Genomic DNA, 14,209 nt, shown 5'->3' with positions numbered 1-14,209 from the left:
GGTACTTTGGGGATTTTCTAGCCACGGCTCTATACATATCATCAATTTGACCCAAAAAGGCTTTGTACTCTTTAATAAAAAAGGTCAAATAAGGAAAACGATGGGACTATATAAACCAAGTCACTCTTTATACACCACATAAACCTAAACCCCTAAGCGGCTAAGCCTGACGTCATATACCAAAAAGAGTAAACATGAGCGCCGTCAAGCTCTGCAAGTACAATCTCATCTTAACTCAAAAGTTGAGATAGGTTCTTAGATCAGGTTCCGCCTTTAGATCGAGTCATGGTCTTGTCTGATAGAAAGGTACTTTCTTTTACTTCTCTTGATTAGCGTCTATAGCTAGATTGAGATCGAGTTTGTGAGATGTTAGGTTCGATATCCCTGTCTATTTGTCACCAGCCATGTAGGAGTTTCGTCCCTTCCCCTCCCGTCGCCCTCTCTGTTTTTGGTATTCATTGGAATACGGAGATATATTTTCAAGAGGAGAAATATTGTTTTGTTGTGATTTTTCTCTACAAGCGAATGAGTCATTCATCCTAAGTCCAACATAGCGTTCGATAAGATCTTAGAAAATTATTTTAAGTCTAACATAGCGTTTGATTGGATCTTAGGAAATTATTCTAAGTCCAACATAGCGTAGAGAAATGGAAGATATCGTGAATGATATTTGTAGTAATGGCGAAACTAGAAAAAGCATTGGATATATTCTAGGATATGCAAAAGTTATCCTTGAATATGTTCACATTAAATGTTATTTTCTACTTAATGAACAGTTGATGATACAATTATTTTCTTTAAAATTGTTTCCGTGTAACCAAAACATATTTCAGTATATGCAAAATAAAAAATGGATGTTGGTATTCTTATTTTGCAAGGCTTGTAATGGGTGTTGTGTAGTCTCTTTTACAAGGTGTTGTGAAGTCTACATGAAGCAAGTCAGCTAATTACATGCATCTTTCACATTGTAATTAATTTGATTTCAATTTTGTAATTTTATTTGCTTTTGTGTACCAAAGCTGAAATCAAATTGTTTACAATTTCAATATAAATGATATAATTTTTACATTACTTCTGTATTCACATTCCACTCAATGATTCAAATTTTTCTATATACATTCGAAAGCTTCTCATGAATCATACATAGCTTTGCATATTTAAAGTTTACAACTGTACTGGTTATCCAATAAGTTAGACTCAAGCGTTGACAAATAGAGTAAGGGGAAAAAATATGATAATTCCAAGTAGGCCTTTTTGAACTATATTTCAAAATTCATGGCAAATGAATAATGAGGAAGCGTTGGTACAAGCGGTGTCTCAACATCCTGTTTCCATGGGGATAGAGGGGACAGGAGCTGCGTTTAGGCACTACTCGGGAGGGATATTCAACGGAGAATGTGAGACGGATTTTGCATCATGCGGTTACAATTGTTGGTTATGAAATGAGTGAAGAAGGAACTAAGTATTGGATGGTGAAGAATTCTTGGGGAGAAAATGGTTTCATGAGGATCAAGAGAGACGTGGATGCACCCCAAGGAATGTATTACTACAACTAGCGAATCTTTGAGCTACGTTCGTATTATTATTAACCAAAACCGATCAGCAATAATTGTATTAAACAAAATAATTCAACAAACTAAAAAGAGAGAGAGAGAGAAATAGGTTACAAATTAAAATTTGGAGTCTAAAGAAAACATGATCCCATAACTAAACATGTCATGAAGATGAACAACACTAAAGAATATTCAATTCGGACACCATCGCTTGGAAATCTGCCGCCTGGAACTACGGGAACTTGTTGTCCTCCACCTCTAGTGTTTCCACTACTTCCGCTATCACCACCACCATCTCCACCACCGTCACCATCATCGCCACCACGACTGCCACCACCTTTTCCAGCCTTATTTCCTCCAGAGCCACCGCTGCCACCACGGTTTGAGCTTCCTCCTCCACTTTTTCCACCGCCTCCACTTCCACGACTTCCTCCACCACTGCTTCCTCCACCTGAAGAACCACCTCGAGAGCCTCCGCCTCCCCCTCCTCCACCTGAAGAACCACCTCCACCGGCAAGCTGCCTACGCACAAAATCACCCGAAAACGGCATCGTTTCTACCGTTAAATGATGACGTTTTACATCAATAGATGACACAGAAGCTTGATCAAGTGAACCAACGGCTTGGATTTGCGTATGAATCAGAAGGGATAGAAATAGATGAAACATTATGCTACGCATTTGGATTTCCATTTTGTATATACAAAACCTTACACCTTAAACATCAAGCCACAACTTTATTTAAACGATTCTAAGTAACCGCGTGTGATTAATCAAATCATTTTATAACTTTACTCTTGCGTTGAATATTTCTAATGCGACTTTCAAAAGCTGAAGCTTCCTTGCTTTGATTGAACTTTACTAATTAGGATAAAACTTGACTTTTTTTTTTTCTCTTGCGTCTATAATTTGATTTGTTATTTTTACATAAGATTCCATTTATGTTTTGTCGTCTTAGATTTAAATTTTTGATTAGAAAAGAACGGTTTCAAAGATCTTAAGGTGAGAGTAGACCAATTCCTAATTTATCCTCCCGAAACTAGTAAAAGCAAATTTTTGTGCGGGTCAAATTAAGTTTTAGTTACACAATATCATAGTGACCAGGAACATATGCATATACTTTAATAATGGAGTAACTTGTCAACTCATCTTTATAATATGATGATTATTAACAACATGACGATCAAGTTTCTTTTATTAAAAAAATAGTCATTCAAAATTTTTTATTGCAAAACCACTATTGATTTACGCACGGAATTCTATTAGTCCACGTCAAAACGGAATTTTAGACCAAAATAAATACAATTGGGTTTGAATAGTATATATAAAATTAATCAAAATATTCGATGATATAAATATAACCCTTATGTTTTCACGTACGGCATGCATTTCATCATAGTTATGTGATTTTCTTTTAATCAGAAAAATTGTCTCTATACAGAACATGCTAACATAAATTAAGTAGACAATTTGGATTTATATATTCAAAAAGTAGAATAATCATGGAGCCATATACAATTTAAGATGGTGCAAAAATGGCGAGTTAAACCAAAACCAAAATGTGATTGGTCAATACAAGACATAGTGATCATTAGATCGCATTTCAAGATTGAACATATAATAAAACAAATATTCAGCTAAGAAAAGCTAGTGATTGATCCAGAACTTAATAAGCATCAAACAAATTTGGCATTGGCCAACCATTTTCGGGAGAACCATGACCACTACAGCTTCCCTTCCCACCGGTCCAAAGATCTCTCCTGCGATAGACATTAGCCAAATGGATGACAGATCCAGACCGTAGCCCACCTAAGACAGAAGACCACTTCCAAGAAAGTGACTGCATGGGCCTTGATTAGATACATCTCCACAGTATTGTTATATGATGTTTGTCTGAGCCAAGCCATTGGTCTCATGATATTTTTAATTGCTTAAATCTTGTTTTGCCTATTGCTTTTTTACTATTTACTTTTCTTATTGCTATATTCTTGCCTTTTAATTGCTCTCCTTACTTTGAATTTTTAAAACCCCTGACACCATTTGCTCTATATTAGTTTGGATCTCAGAAGTCTAGTGTTGCAATAATTCGCTCTTTGTGGATTTAACCCCAATAATACTACAAAAACATTCAAACCATACACGTGTAGCTAATACCAACTCGAGTTGAAAACTTGAGCTATTAAGTTTTAAATACCGTTTCCGGACACTCAATTTAATGATTCCAATTACACTTTAGATTCCAGTTGAAACTATTGCTTTTTTCATTTATTTTTTTCTTTTGTTACTAACTCTTCCCTTGCTCGGGATCTTTGATTTCTTAGGTATATTTTTAGGAGTGAACGAGACATACATCTCTTTCTTTTTGAATGATAGGGACATACGAAGATAAAGAGAGTCAGTTGAGTACTTGAAAAAGTTTAATATGGATCTTAAACCAAATGAGCCATCCCTCTTAAAGAGAATCAGAGAAGGAAAGCAAGAAGGCTTGACTAAATGAGTAGGAATTGTGAAATTCATATTCTTAACAAAACAGGTAGTGTGGACCGGTCCTACTTAAAGTTTTTAAAAAAAATCATCTGCATTTATTTGGTCATCTCTTAGCATTTAAATATCAGAACTACTTAATCCCAATTTTTTTGTTTTACAACCGTAATACTTTGGTTTAAACACTCACAGTGAATTCAGATATTTTGCAAATTTTTTGGTCCACAGTCCTCAGCAATGTAAGAGATATAGCCATAAGGAGAGCTACCGACGGTGAAATGACAAATGCATGATAACAGAGTAATAGTACGGTGGAACGAACCCAACAATTTAATGCCCCTCATAAAATCATGTTGACTATTTTGCATACTCCTCACTCTTTGTTTTTTTTTAAAAAATTATTTTGACAAATATTTACTCTCAGTTTGATTTTTTTTTTTCCTATGTAAATTACTCCTCTGTTTTAAAATAAAAGATTTTTAAACTAACAAAAACCATAAATTAAAAATATTTAGTTTAAAAATTTTAAACCAATTATAGAAAACATTGCAAAATACAAATAGTCGACACTCGTCGACACAACACCAGAAGCAAGCCATCAACATGCTGTTTTGGTCCCTCTAAAAAATAGTTCACGATCGTGTCCTATCTTTGAGCTACTCTGGAGATAGTTTGTATGAAAGTTTACTTGCTCAATGATCTTCATGTTGCAGGACGTAATTCAACGCAGTTATACTTCGGATAAGTGATTCTAGATTATTTTTTAGAGCATGAAATAATTTTGTTTTCCTTCCAAGTCGCGCGCACATCAAATTTATCATTAGGCTAAATCCTAACATCTCATACACTACTGAATGAATTATTTATTTATTTACATAAAGTTAAATTTGCACTTTTGGAAAACTTATGTTTACAGATCAAACCATAACATCGCTGGCCAACTGATTATTTGGATCCCATATGTACTACTATACTATCAACAAGTTAATTAACACCAACAAAAACTATTACGTCAAATAGTTCTCACCTAATTGACTAGAAGAAATCCCACATAAATTCCCATCTATCGAAAAGTTTAATTAATGTCATGCATGGTGATAAGATTTTGGATACACATTCATTTAACGCAAACTCAACCACCATGCTCGTTCTTTGGGACCCATTCAGTAATGAAGCAATTGTAAAACTTGTGACTGTCCTTGTATCGTTGAAATATCTCTATTTACTTATATAATAACACATCTTCTTCACTATGTATTCCTCAAGTGATCTGTGCTTTTTTCCAATGGCTTTGAGGTCACATTTTCTAGCTGTGTTCCTTTTCTCAGCAACTCTCTCATCTTGCCTCGTAGTCTCGGCTTCGCTCGTGGAAGGGAAAGTCTCTTGTTTCGACTGTCCCAATGATTATGATTATTCAGGTAACTTTAATGTAAACTCTTTTGACTAGACATTGTTATAGTAGACACTTATATACTCAAACACTTGTGAATAGGCTTTATATCTTTGTGATACATATAGGAATCACGGTCGGAGTTAGCTGTAGCCACACAAACACGCGGTTCACTGTAACAACTGACAAGAAGGGTGACTTCATATCGGAACTTCCCTCAAAGATCGAATCAAACTGTGAAGCAGAACTCCAAGGCAGCGTCAAGCAACTTTATGCTTCCAAGAATAACGTTAAGTCGAAGATTGTTAAGCTTGGCGGTGACAAATATGGTCTCTCTTCCAAGTTGTTCTTCTTGAAATCATGTCCAAGAAGCTTCGGATCTTTTAGTTCGTCCAAGACCGTTGATTTACCAGTTCCTCCCGAGTGGGGGCTGGCTCCGACCAGTTATTACGTTCCTTTCTTGCCCATCATCGGTATCCCATGATACGCACCGTTTTAATCCTTGTTTTGTGTGTTTTATGTAATATATTCAAATTATATATGTGTAGAGGACATGTAACTATCTTAGCTGTTCTTTTCAAGTTCATGCTTGAACTGAAGTTTGTGTGTGAACTTAGTGTCTGAAGATGGTTTATGTTGTGACCCATTTATGAAGCATAATTTTAATATGAAATCTGTTATTGTTTACTCTAACAAAACCTCTGGCTCTACGCGAAGCTTGTCAAAACTTAAGAGTGAGCTTAGCTTCTGGTCGAGCTATTCTTTGTTCGACTTATCTGAAAATCAACATGGATTCTAACAAATCTCCACCTTAGTATTGATACCCATGAGATTTACCTCCATGGAAATATCGCATAGTATTATAGTTTTTTTTAAAATATCAGTATTACTTTTTATTTTGTGTCCACTGACATAACATATTGTTCAGACTGTATCATTCATTAATCTTCAATGCAGGAAAAAGGAGTGGGTGGTTCTGCTCTTCAAATAATCCACACAATTACATATATTCTATTATTATGACTATGCTTTTAATTCTCATTTCTGAGAGGAGTTTAGTGATTGGTAGATCATCGATGTTGTCTCTAATTTATTTTATAATTGTTTAGTTAGATTTGTATATCAGAGCAGTTAAATATTTTGATCTGCCAATATATGCTAATGAAATTTATCAAGTTTTAACTTTAATACAAAAGGTATCGAGATAGTTTACTTGATGTTGATTTTATTGCCAAATGTATTTTCCTTGTTAGATTTTCGAAAATGCATACAGAAAAACACTTGAACTCAAAAGTATGGCATACAATTTCAAGATTTTAACAACGAGATCGACTGTAACATTTATGTGAACAACCATTTATAGAACTTTATTTATTTTACCACATAATATGCAGTACCATATGTAGCTTTAACATACATCTCTCTTGTGCTAGAAAGCCTATTTGGCGATCCTTGAGGAAATATATGTACTGTATCTTGTTTACCTAGTTCCTTATGTCTATAGGATGCGATAGATATGCATATGGAGGAGGAGTACCGTATCCACCTTGGGGAGGTGATGGAGTAGTTGGTGTTGGAGGCACTTGTACCGGTGGTGGTTTTATGGGAGGGCTATAAGTTGGTGTTGGAGGTACTTGTACTGGTGGTGGTTTTACGGGAGGGCTATAAGTTGGGGTTGGAGGCACTTGTACTGGTGGTGGTTTTACGGGAGGGCTATAAGTTGGGGTTGGAGGCAATTGTACTGGTGGTGGCTTTACTGGAGGGCTATAAGTTGGGGTAGGAGGCTTTTGCACTGGTGGTGGCTTGATAGGTGGACTGTATGTTGGTGTCGGAGGCTTATGAACTGGTGGTGGCTTGATAGGAGGACTGTATGTTGGTGTCGGAGGCTTATGCACTGGTGGTGGCTTGATAGGTGGACTGTAAGTTGGTGTCGGAGGCTTATGCACTGGTGGTGGCTTGATAGGTGGACTGTAAGTTGGTGTCGGAGGCTTATGCACTGGTGGTGGCTTGATAGGTGGACTGTAAGTTGGTGTCGGAGGCTTATGCACTGGTGGTGGCTTGATAGGTGGACTGTAAGTTGGTGTCGGAGGTTTATGAATTGGAGGTGGCTTGATAGGTGGACTGTAAGTTGGTGTCGGAGGCTTATGAACTGGTGGTGGCTTGATTGGAGGACTATATGTTGGTGTCGGAGGCTTCACTGGTGGTGGTTTAATAGGTGGACTGTAAGTCGGCGTCGGTGGTTTTTGTATTGGCGGTGGCTTGACAGGTGGACTATAAGTCGGTGTTGGCGGTTTTTGCACTGGTGGTGGCTGAACAGGTGGACTGTATGTGGGTGTTGGGGGCTTCACTGGTGGGGGTTTAATTGGTGGACTATAAGTTGGTGTTGGAGGCTTATGCACTGGTGGTGGCTTGACAGGTGGACTATAAATTGGTGTAGGAGGCTTATGTACTGGTGGTGGCTTCACAGGTGGACTGTATATTGGAGTTGGAGGCTTCACTGGTGGCAGTTTAATTGGTGGACTATAAGTTGGTGTTGGAGGCTTTTGAAGTGGTGGTGGCTTAATCGGAGGACTATAAGTAGGGGTAGGAGGCTTCTGAATGGGAGGTGGTTTTACTGGAGGGCTGTAAATTGGTGTTGGAGGCTTATGCACTGGTGGTGGCTTGACAGGTGGGCTATAAATTGGTGTAGGAGGCTTATGTACTGGTGGTGGCTTCACAGGTGGACTGTATATTGGAGTTGGAGGCTTCACTGGTGGCGGTTTAATTGGTGGACTATAAGTTGGTGTTGGAGGCTTTTGCACTGGTGGTGGCTTAATCGGAGGACTATAAGTAGGGGTAGGAGGCTTCTGAACGGGAGGTGATTTTACTGGAGGGCTGTAAGTCGGTGTTGGAGGCTTATGCACTGGTGGTGGCTTTACAGGAGGACTGTATATTGGTGTTGGAGGCGTTTGCACAGGTGGTGGTTTAACAGGGGGACTGTAAATTGGTGTTGGAGGCTTGTGCACTGGTGGTGGCTTGATTGGAGGACTATATATTGGTGTTGGAGGTTTATGCACTGGCGGTGGCTTGACCGGGGGACTATAAGTTGGTGTTGGAGGCTTGTGCACTGGTGGTGGTTTGATCGGAGGACTATAAATTGGTGTCGGAGGCTTGTGCACTGGTGGTGGCTTGATTGGAGGACTGTAAATTGGTGTCGGAGGCTTATGCACTGGTGGTTTTATAGGGGGGCTGTAAGTTGGTGTCGGAGGCTTATGTACTGGTGGTGGTTTTATAGGGGGACTATAAGTTGGTGTAGGAGGCATTTGTACCGGAGGTGGTTTAACAGGAGGACTATAACTTGGTGTCGGAGGCTTTTGTATTGGTGGTGGATATATGGGAGGACTATAAGTTGGGGTCGGAGGCTTTTGTATTGGTGGTGGATAAATGGGAGGACTGTAAGTTGGTGTCGGGGGCTTTTGTATTGGTGGTGGATATATGGGAGGACTATAAGTTGGGGTGGGAGGTTTTTGTATTGGTGGTGGATATATGGGAGGACTATAAGTCGGAGGCTTTTGTATTGGTGGTGGATATATGGGAGGACTGTAAATTGGTGGTGGTGGTGTTGTGTAGCTGGGTGGGGCACCATAAATTGGTGGCGGATGTGCGTGACCACTATCAGTCTCATACTTATTAAAGTTTTGCTTCACCGTTGCATCTGCAGCAACTGAAGCACCACTAAGAGAAAGAATGAGTACTAAGAATCTCAAGAAATCTATTAGTGGGACTCTCATCTTGTAAGTGATTTACTGAGAACTAAAGATACACACTCGTTTTTGAGGTTATATAATACTCGAAGTTGTGAGATTAGCTTGCTGAAACTTGTTGTGAATGTTGGTTTCTACAGAATTTACGGTAGGTTCAAAGACTCTTTAGTCTTAGGCCAGCTTTTGGCTTGGGCAGTTATGGTTCGTGTCAAGAGACCCTTGAATTACTATGTCCATCTTCTGCTCATCTTTCAAACTCGTGTAACATCTCTATTCTAATGCCGTACATGTGTCGTGAGATTTGGTTTTAAAGCGTTTCTGATTATGAAATTATTTGTCTTGTTATATTGATTTGATCCCTTAATGGCAGCTTTTAGTTTTTGTTTTGTAGTATAAAGAAGATTAGAACAAGCTGGATCCTTGGTTGCTTGTTCTTCACTCTTAGGTAATGAATATGAAAACGCCTTCTTTTTCAGTTTGATGACTTTTTTAACTTATAATTATATTGTTTCTCGCACACTGTGTATCTCCAAGCCCCTAGAGTTATGTCTACACAGTTTAAGTTAAGAATAAACTTAAATAATCTTAACCTTGTTCTCATAGTTATATAAAAAAAATCTTATAGCAGTTTCCTTGGATGAATAATGTTATCACTATGAATCTCTTCCTAATGACAAATATCAATACCATTGAAGAAGAAAACAAAAAAAATTATAACAATTCTTAGATTACTCTCATTTTTTCTGTTAGTCATCAGTTCTAAAGTTTTTTATTTATTTCTGCCGAATGAGGAATTCAAGGAACCAAAAACAAAACTTAAATTCCAGATTTGTTGCAGGGAACCTGTAAAAATAGTTCAAATCATTTGTTCTATATACAACGTAATCGTTTACACCTTCAAATATTTTTTTGAGTTTCATAGACCATTTTATTCATGAGCTCGCTTTCTCTGCCACACTCATCTAGCTACTGTCGTCATCTGCATGTTGTAGAGTCACTCCAAGTGTCTTTTCATATTTGTATAGAGAATATCAAACTTATTTGCAATCTGGAAGTGACTGTTACGTACGTTTCAATCTCAAATAAGGCTGTATTGTTGTTATGGATTAAAATTTAAAGATTTGACATTTATAACCATATATATCTTTATTTTGATTTAAAGGCTATGTATCTTTATGATTTCATCTTACTCCAAGTTTTAGAGCAAGGTCCCTTAACTAGTTGTCTCCGATGCAGTTTAATATTTTTGTTACTTATTTATCATTAATTGTCACATAAAGGGAAAAAAAAAAAAGTCTTTATTTATTTGCCTTGGTCCTTCAAGCTTTTTTGGTGACAATTTAAAATGCTCCCGTACTTTCTATGCATTACACTAAGCTATATACTAATGGTGAAAAGGAAGCTACATTAATAATAGTATATATCTGTTTTGTTGATTTTTGGAAGAGAATGAACATATTATCTCACTTTAATTTTACTTATTATTTTTGGAAGAGAATGCACATATTATCTCACTTTAATTTGACTTATCCTATACTTTTCTCATAATATAACAAAACATTGTTATTTTCAAAGGGAAAATTAGTCTCCTACTTTTTGGGGCCAAAGTAAAACTTAGTCTAATAGGCTAAACTAGGTTAATTAATGACGAATTACAAGTGTGGTTAGAAATTTTATCTATTTTTATGGCATTTTATTTCTACGCCATGCAGTTTTTACAAGGTCATTTTTCTGGAGTTTTAAGATGACTAAAACAATTCCATGTTATTTTGATTGAATGAAATTAAACATCTAAATATGAAAATGACATTCAGTTCATTTTTAAAATGTTATATGCACCTAAAACTAAAGGGATGAACCTTATCTTGAAATCCAGAAAAATAAATTAGCAATATGTTATCCAAATACAAAACTTCATTTTCTAATAATCAAAAAGCTTAAACCTTATTGTGGAATTTTAACGATAAAAAAGGTATTCCACTGTCTAAAATAGAACTCTATTTGATAATCCTTTTTCCTGTTTTACATAGAAATATGAACCATAATTCATAAACAATAAGACTTTGGGACTCTTTTTCTTTTTTTTGTCAAAAGGTTGGTATTCTCATTAATGTTAAATCGGTCCAGAAGAAATTGAATTTAAAGCAGCCTTGGATAAGGCATCTTCTTTGAGGTTGTTCTTTCGTTTCACAAAACCAAAACTAATTTCAGCAAAAGTTAAAGAGATATGGAGGATGTCGTGAAGAATTCCTCTGAGCTTCATAGGGTGTGGTGCTCCATTGAGTGCTTTGACTAGCTGTTGCAAGTCTGAAGCTAATAAAAGTTTTGAAATGCCAAGATGAGATGCTTGGGACTCAACTTTTGGTATATCATCCCAATGCATTAAGAAACAATATGTTCCATTCGAATGAAGCCACTTAACACCCTAGATAAAACATTCATCACACAACTTCAATTGGCTAGGAGTGAATTGCCACAAAAAAATATGATTCAAGTATGTGGGCGTGGAAATGCCTTGTCTCTAGATATGAATGGTATGTTCTATATCTAGTATTAATTTGTTTCTCTAATTAATAAATGATCATACAACTTGTGGAGTAGTCGAGGCCATGATTAGAGGGATTAGAGACTCCCAGCGTGTAGTAAACCATAAACCAAGCATATCCTGGGTTAGAGCTGACCATACTTGAGTGGAGTAGGGACGAGAGAAAAATAGATGCTCCCTTGTTTCTACAACCTCTTGACAAAAAAACATAACTTCCATTCTCACTTTTAAAGATAAATGTTTTAACAATTTATTTAATATTTATGAAATGTATCAAAACGGCAATATTTGTAAAATAAATGAATTAAAGAAAAAAATAGAGGTACTGCCACTGTCATTGGAAACTTAAAAAAAAAAAGAAAAAAAAAAGCACTAGTAACTTGATGATGTGAAATTTGGTTTTAAAGTTATTAACTCTTAAGATGTGTAACAATTAAAGCCATCATGTATCATTTTCTGCAAATCAATTCCCAATATCTTCATTCGATTCTAAGGAAATGTTTTGTTAATATGAATTCATTAACTGCAACCTAAAGAAAAGTTTGTGAATAACTCAGCGTGACCTAATCCTACAAAAAAAGTATAATGTTCCACTCAGAGTCACTGGTCAAAAAGTATTAATTCTTTAAAAGAACCTCTTTTTGTGTTGTATAATGAACTAGTTTGGTTATAAACTTATAACTTAAAGGGACATGGTTGTTGACTTAAACTTAGGTAGAATTGTTTTTTATATAGAAATGGAGCAAGTCGATCTTAAATGTTAGATCATAAATAAACTTCTCATGAAACCTAAAAGAAAAAATATATAAACACCCAAACCCATTCCATTCACTTCAACAACTCAATTACAATTATGCTTATATATCTTACATGCAAAACTTCATCATTATCATCATCATCTCTAGCTCCTCCTTTGAATCTTTTCCAAATTCAACTTCCGAAAGAGATAACCCTAATTTCTAGTCTTCTTCTTCTAAATTTTCTTCCATGGATATCGAAAAGGCAGGGAGCAGAAGAGAAGAAGAAGAACCCATTGTTCAAAGGCCAAAGCTAGACAAAGGCAAAGGAAAGGCTCATGTATTTGCTCCTCCTATGAACTACAACCGGATCATGGACAAACACAAGCAAGAAAAGATGAGCCCTGCCGGGTGGAAAAGAGGTGTAGCAATCTTCGATTTTGTTCTTAGACTCATCGCAGCAATCACAGCTATGGCTGCTGCAGCAAAGATGGCGACAACGGAAGAGACTCTTCCTTTCTTCACTCAGTTCTTGCAGTTCCAAGCTGACTACACTGATCTACCAACTATGTCGTAAGTTTCTCTCCAAATGTTACTCTTACTATAGGTTATGCCAAGAATGTAGTAACCAACTATGGAAATGAAACCCCAAATGTGTATAGTCGTACTATAGATAATACCAAGACTGCTACGTAGCTTAACCCGTTGAATCCAACCAAAGCCAGGCTAGTTGCAAAGTTCAAGCAGTAGTTAGAGAGAAAAAATGAGCTACGTTTTAAATAAGGGGGGAAAAAAAACTATCAACATGAATTTCGAGCAATGTGCTTGGTGCTTATTAGGGATTTAATTATGGTACATGATTTTCAATTATATAAAGATTCAAACTTATATCATTTTTTTTTATTGTTTTGTTTTGCAGATCTTTTGTGATAGTAAACTCAATCGTGGGTGGCTACCTAACCCTCTCATTGCCTTTTTCTATAGTCTGTATCCTCCGCCCCCTCGCGGTGCCGCCTAGGCTATTCCTGATCTTATGTGATACGGTAACATTTATAAAAAAAATTTGAAAATAAATAGTTATAATAATGCAATGCCAAACATACAAATGAAATTTCTCATTTTGTTTGTGGTTTAACAATGAAACTTTTCGTAGCTTTAAAAAAAAGTACAAACGCAAACGCTAAAATAAGTCAAGGCTTTACTTAAGCTCGAGTAATCCTTATATTGGTCACAAATTACAATGAATATGTTTGTTGAGTAAACATATGACAAATCCCTCTAACTAGTTCGTACGGTTGTGTTGGTCCAGGTGATGATGGGCCTCACCCTGATGGCGGCATCCGCTTCCGCAGCCATAGTTTACTTGGCGCACAACGGGAATTCAAGCTCGAACTGGCTTCCGGTTTGCCAGCAGTTTGGTGACTTTTGCCAAGGAACGAGCGGTGCCGTGGTGGCATCCTTTATTGCTGCGACTCTTCTCATGTTCCTCGTCATCCTATCTGCATTTGCTCTCAAGAGAACAACCTGAAAACTTGGATTGATCCTCTTGATTAAATTTTTATGTGCTTTGATATTCATTTGTGTGAATTTTTATTAAAAGGTTCCTATGTATAATTTGGTTTTGTTGTGTTTGGTAACTCGGGTTTTAGTGTGGAAAAATGTTGTAAATCAATCTTCTATATTCACATATTGTTTTCTTTTTCCCTATATAATTTTCGTTTCAAAGATAACAAATTTTAAACTTATATCTGCCCGGCC

At 36.6% G+C, this 14,209-nt stretch overlaps 5 protein-coding genes, 2 long non-coding RNA genes, 1 other non-coding gene and 2 pseudogenes across 12 annotated transcripts; 6 read left to right on the top strand and 4 right to left on the bottom strand.

Moving 5' to 3' along the window:
- Window positions 1-138: 138 nt before the first annotated feature.
- Window positions 139-1,068, top strand: TAS1A. Its single transcript, NR_143759.1, has one exon. It is a non-coding gene; the product is annotated as a TAS1A; other RNA (non-coding RNA).
- A 214-nt stretch (window positions 1,069-1,282) lies between these two features.
- Window positions 1,283-1,556, top strand: AT2G27395 (annotated as a pseudogene). Its single transcript has one exon.
- On the bottom strand, window positions 1,526-2,313 carry AT2G27389 (uncharacterized protein). Its single transcript, NM_001202690.1, has one exon. The coding sequence runs from the start codon at window positions 2,243-2,245 to the stop codon at window positions 1,685-1,687; it is 561 nt and encodes a 186-aa protein (NP_001189619.1). The 5' UTR covers window positions 2,246-2,313; the 3' UTR covers window positions 1,526-1,684.
- Window positions 1,719-2,123, top strand: AT2G27390 (proline-rich family protein; the record flags this gene model as incomplete). The annotated part of the gene is made up of 1 exon (NM_128299.1): window positions 1,719-2,123. One exon carries the CDS (start codon window positions 1,719-1,721, stop codon window positions 2,121-2,123), a length of 405 nt encoding a protein of 134 aa, NP_180308.1.
- Window positions 2,314-3,269: 956 nt separating the features above from the next.
- AT2G08200 lies at window positions 3,270-3,505 on the bottom strand. Its single transcript, NR_140296.1, has one exon. It is a non-coding gene; the product is annotated as an other RNA (long non-coding RNA).
- AT2G08195 lies at window positions 3,270-3,543 on the top strand. The gene has a single exon (NR_140295.1). It is a non-coding gene; the product is annotated as an other RNA (long non-coding RNA).
- A 1,626-nt stretch (window positions 3,544-5,169) lies between these two features.
- On the top strand, window positions 5,170-6,606 carry AT2G27385 (Pollen Ole e 1 allergen and extensin family protein). 3 transcript variants are annotated; one of them, NM_001202688.1, is made up of 3 exons: window positions 5,175-5,454; window positions 5,555-6,055; window positions 6,293-6,606. In NM_001202688.1, the coding sequence occupies exons 1-2, from the start codon at window positions 5,322-5,324 to the stop codon at window positions 5,908-5,910; spliced, it is 489 nt and encodes a 162-aa protein (NP_001189617.1). In that variant the 5' UTR covers window positions 5,175-5,321; the 3' UTR covers window positions 5,911-6,055; window positions 6,293-6,606. The 3 variants fall into 3 exon arrangements, with proteins under 3 accessions (NP_850100.2, NP_001189617.1, NP_001318298.1); NM_001336114.1 differs by having other exon boundaries at window positions 5,555-6,061; NM_179769.3 differs by lacking the exon at window positions 6,293-6,606 and having other exon boundaries at window positions 5,170-5,454; window positions 5,555-6,124.
- A 226-nt stretch (window positions 6,607-6,832) lies between these two features.
- On the bottom strand, window positions 6,833-9,196 carry EPR1 (extensin proline-rich 1; the record flags this gene model as incomplete). Its single annotated transcript, NM_128298.2, has 1 exon — window positions 6,833-9,196. The coding sequence occupies one exon, from the start codon at window positions 9,194-9,196 to the stop codon at window positions 6,911-6,913; it is 2,286 nt and encodes a 761-aa protein (NP_180307.1). The 3' UTR covers window positions 6,833-6,910.
- A 2,086-nt stretch (window positions 9,197-11,282) lies between these two features.
- On the bottom strand, window positions 11,283-11,933 carry AT2G27375 (annotated as a pseudogene; the record flags this gene model as incomplete). Its single annotated transcript has 2 exons — window positions 11,283-11,522; window positions 11,757-11,933.
- Window positions 11,934-12,478: 545 nt separating this feature from the next.
- Window positions 12,479-14,178, top strand: CASP3 (Uncharacterized protein family (UPF0497)). Its single transcript, NM_128296.4, has 3 exons — window positions 12,479-13,024; window positions 13,371-13,494; window positions 13,761-14,178. The coding sequence occupies exons 1-3, from the start codon at window positions 12,702-12,704 to the stop codon at window positions 13,977-13,979; spliced, it is 666 nt and encodes a 221-aa protein (NP_180305.1). The 5' UTR covers window positions 12,479-12,701; the 3' UTR covers window positions 13,980-14,178.
- The last annotated feature ends 31 nt before the right edge of the window (window positions 14,179-14,209 follow it).

The sequence above is a fragment of the Arabidopsis thaliana genome, chromosome 2, assembly GCF_000001735.4.
Source record: "Arabidopsis thaliana chromosome 2, partial sequence".
Classification (NCBI taxonomy): Eukaryota; Viridiplantae; Streptophyta; class Magnoliopsida; order Brassicales; family Brassicaceae; genus Arabidopsis; species Arabidopsis thaliana.
This window is presented reverse-complemented; position numbering and strand designations above follow the sequence as displayed.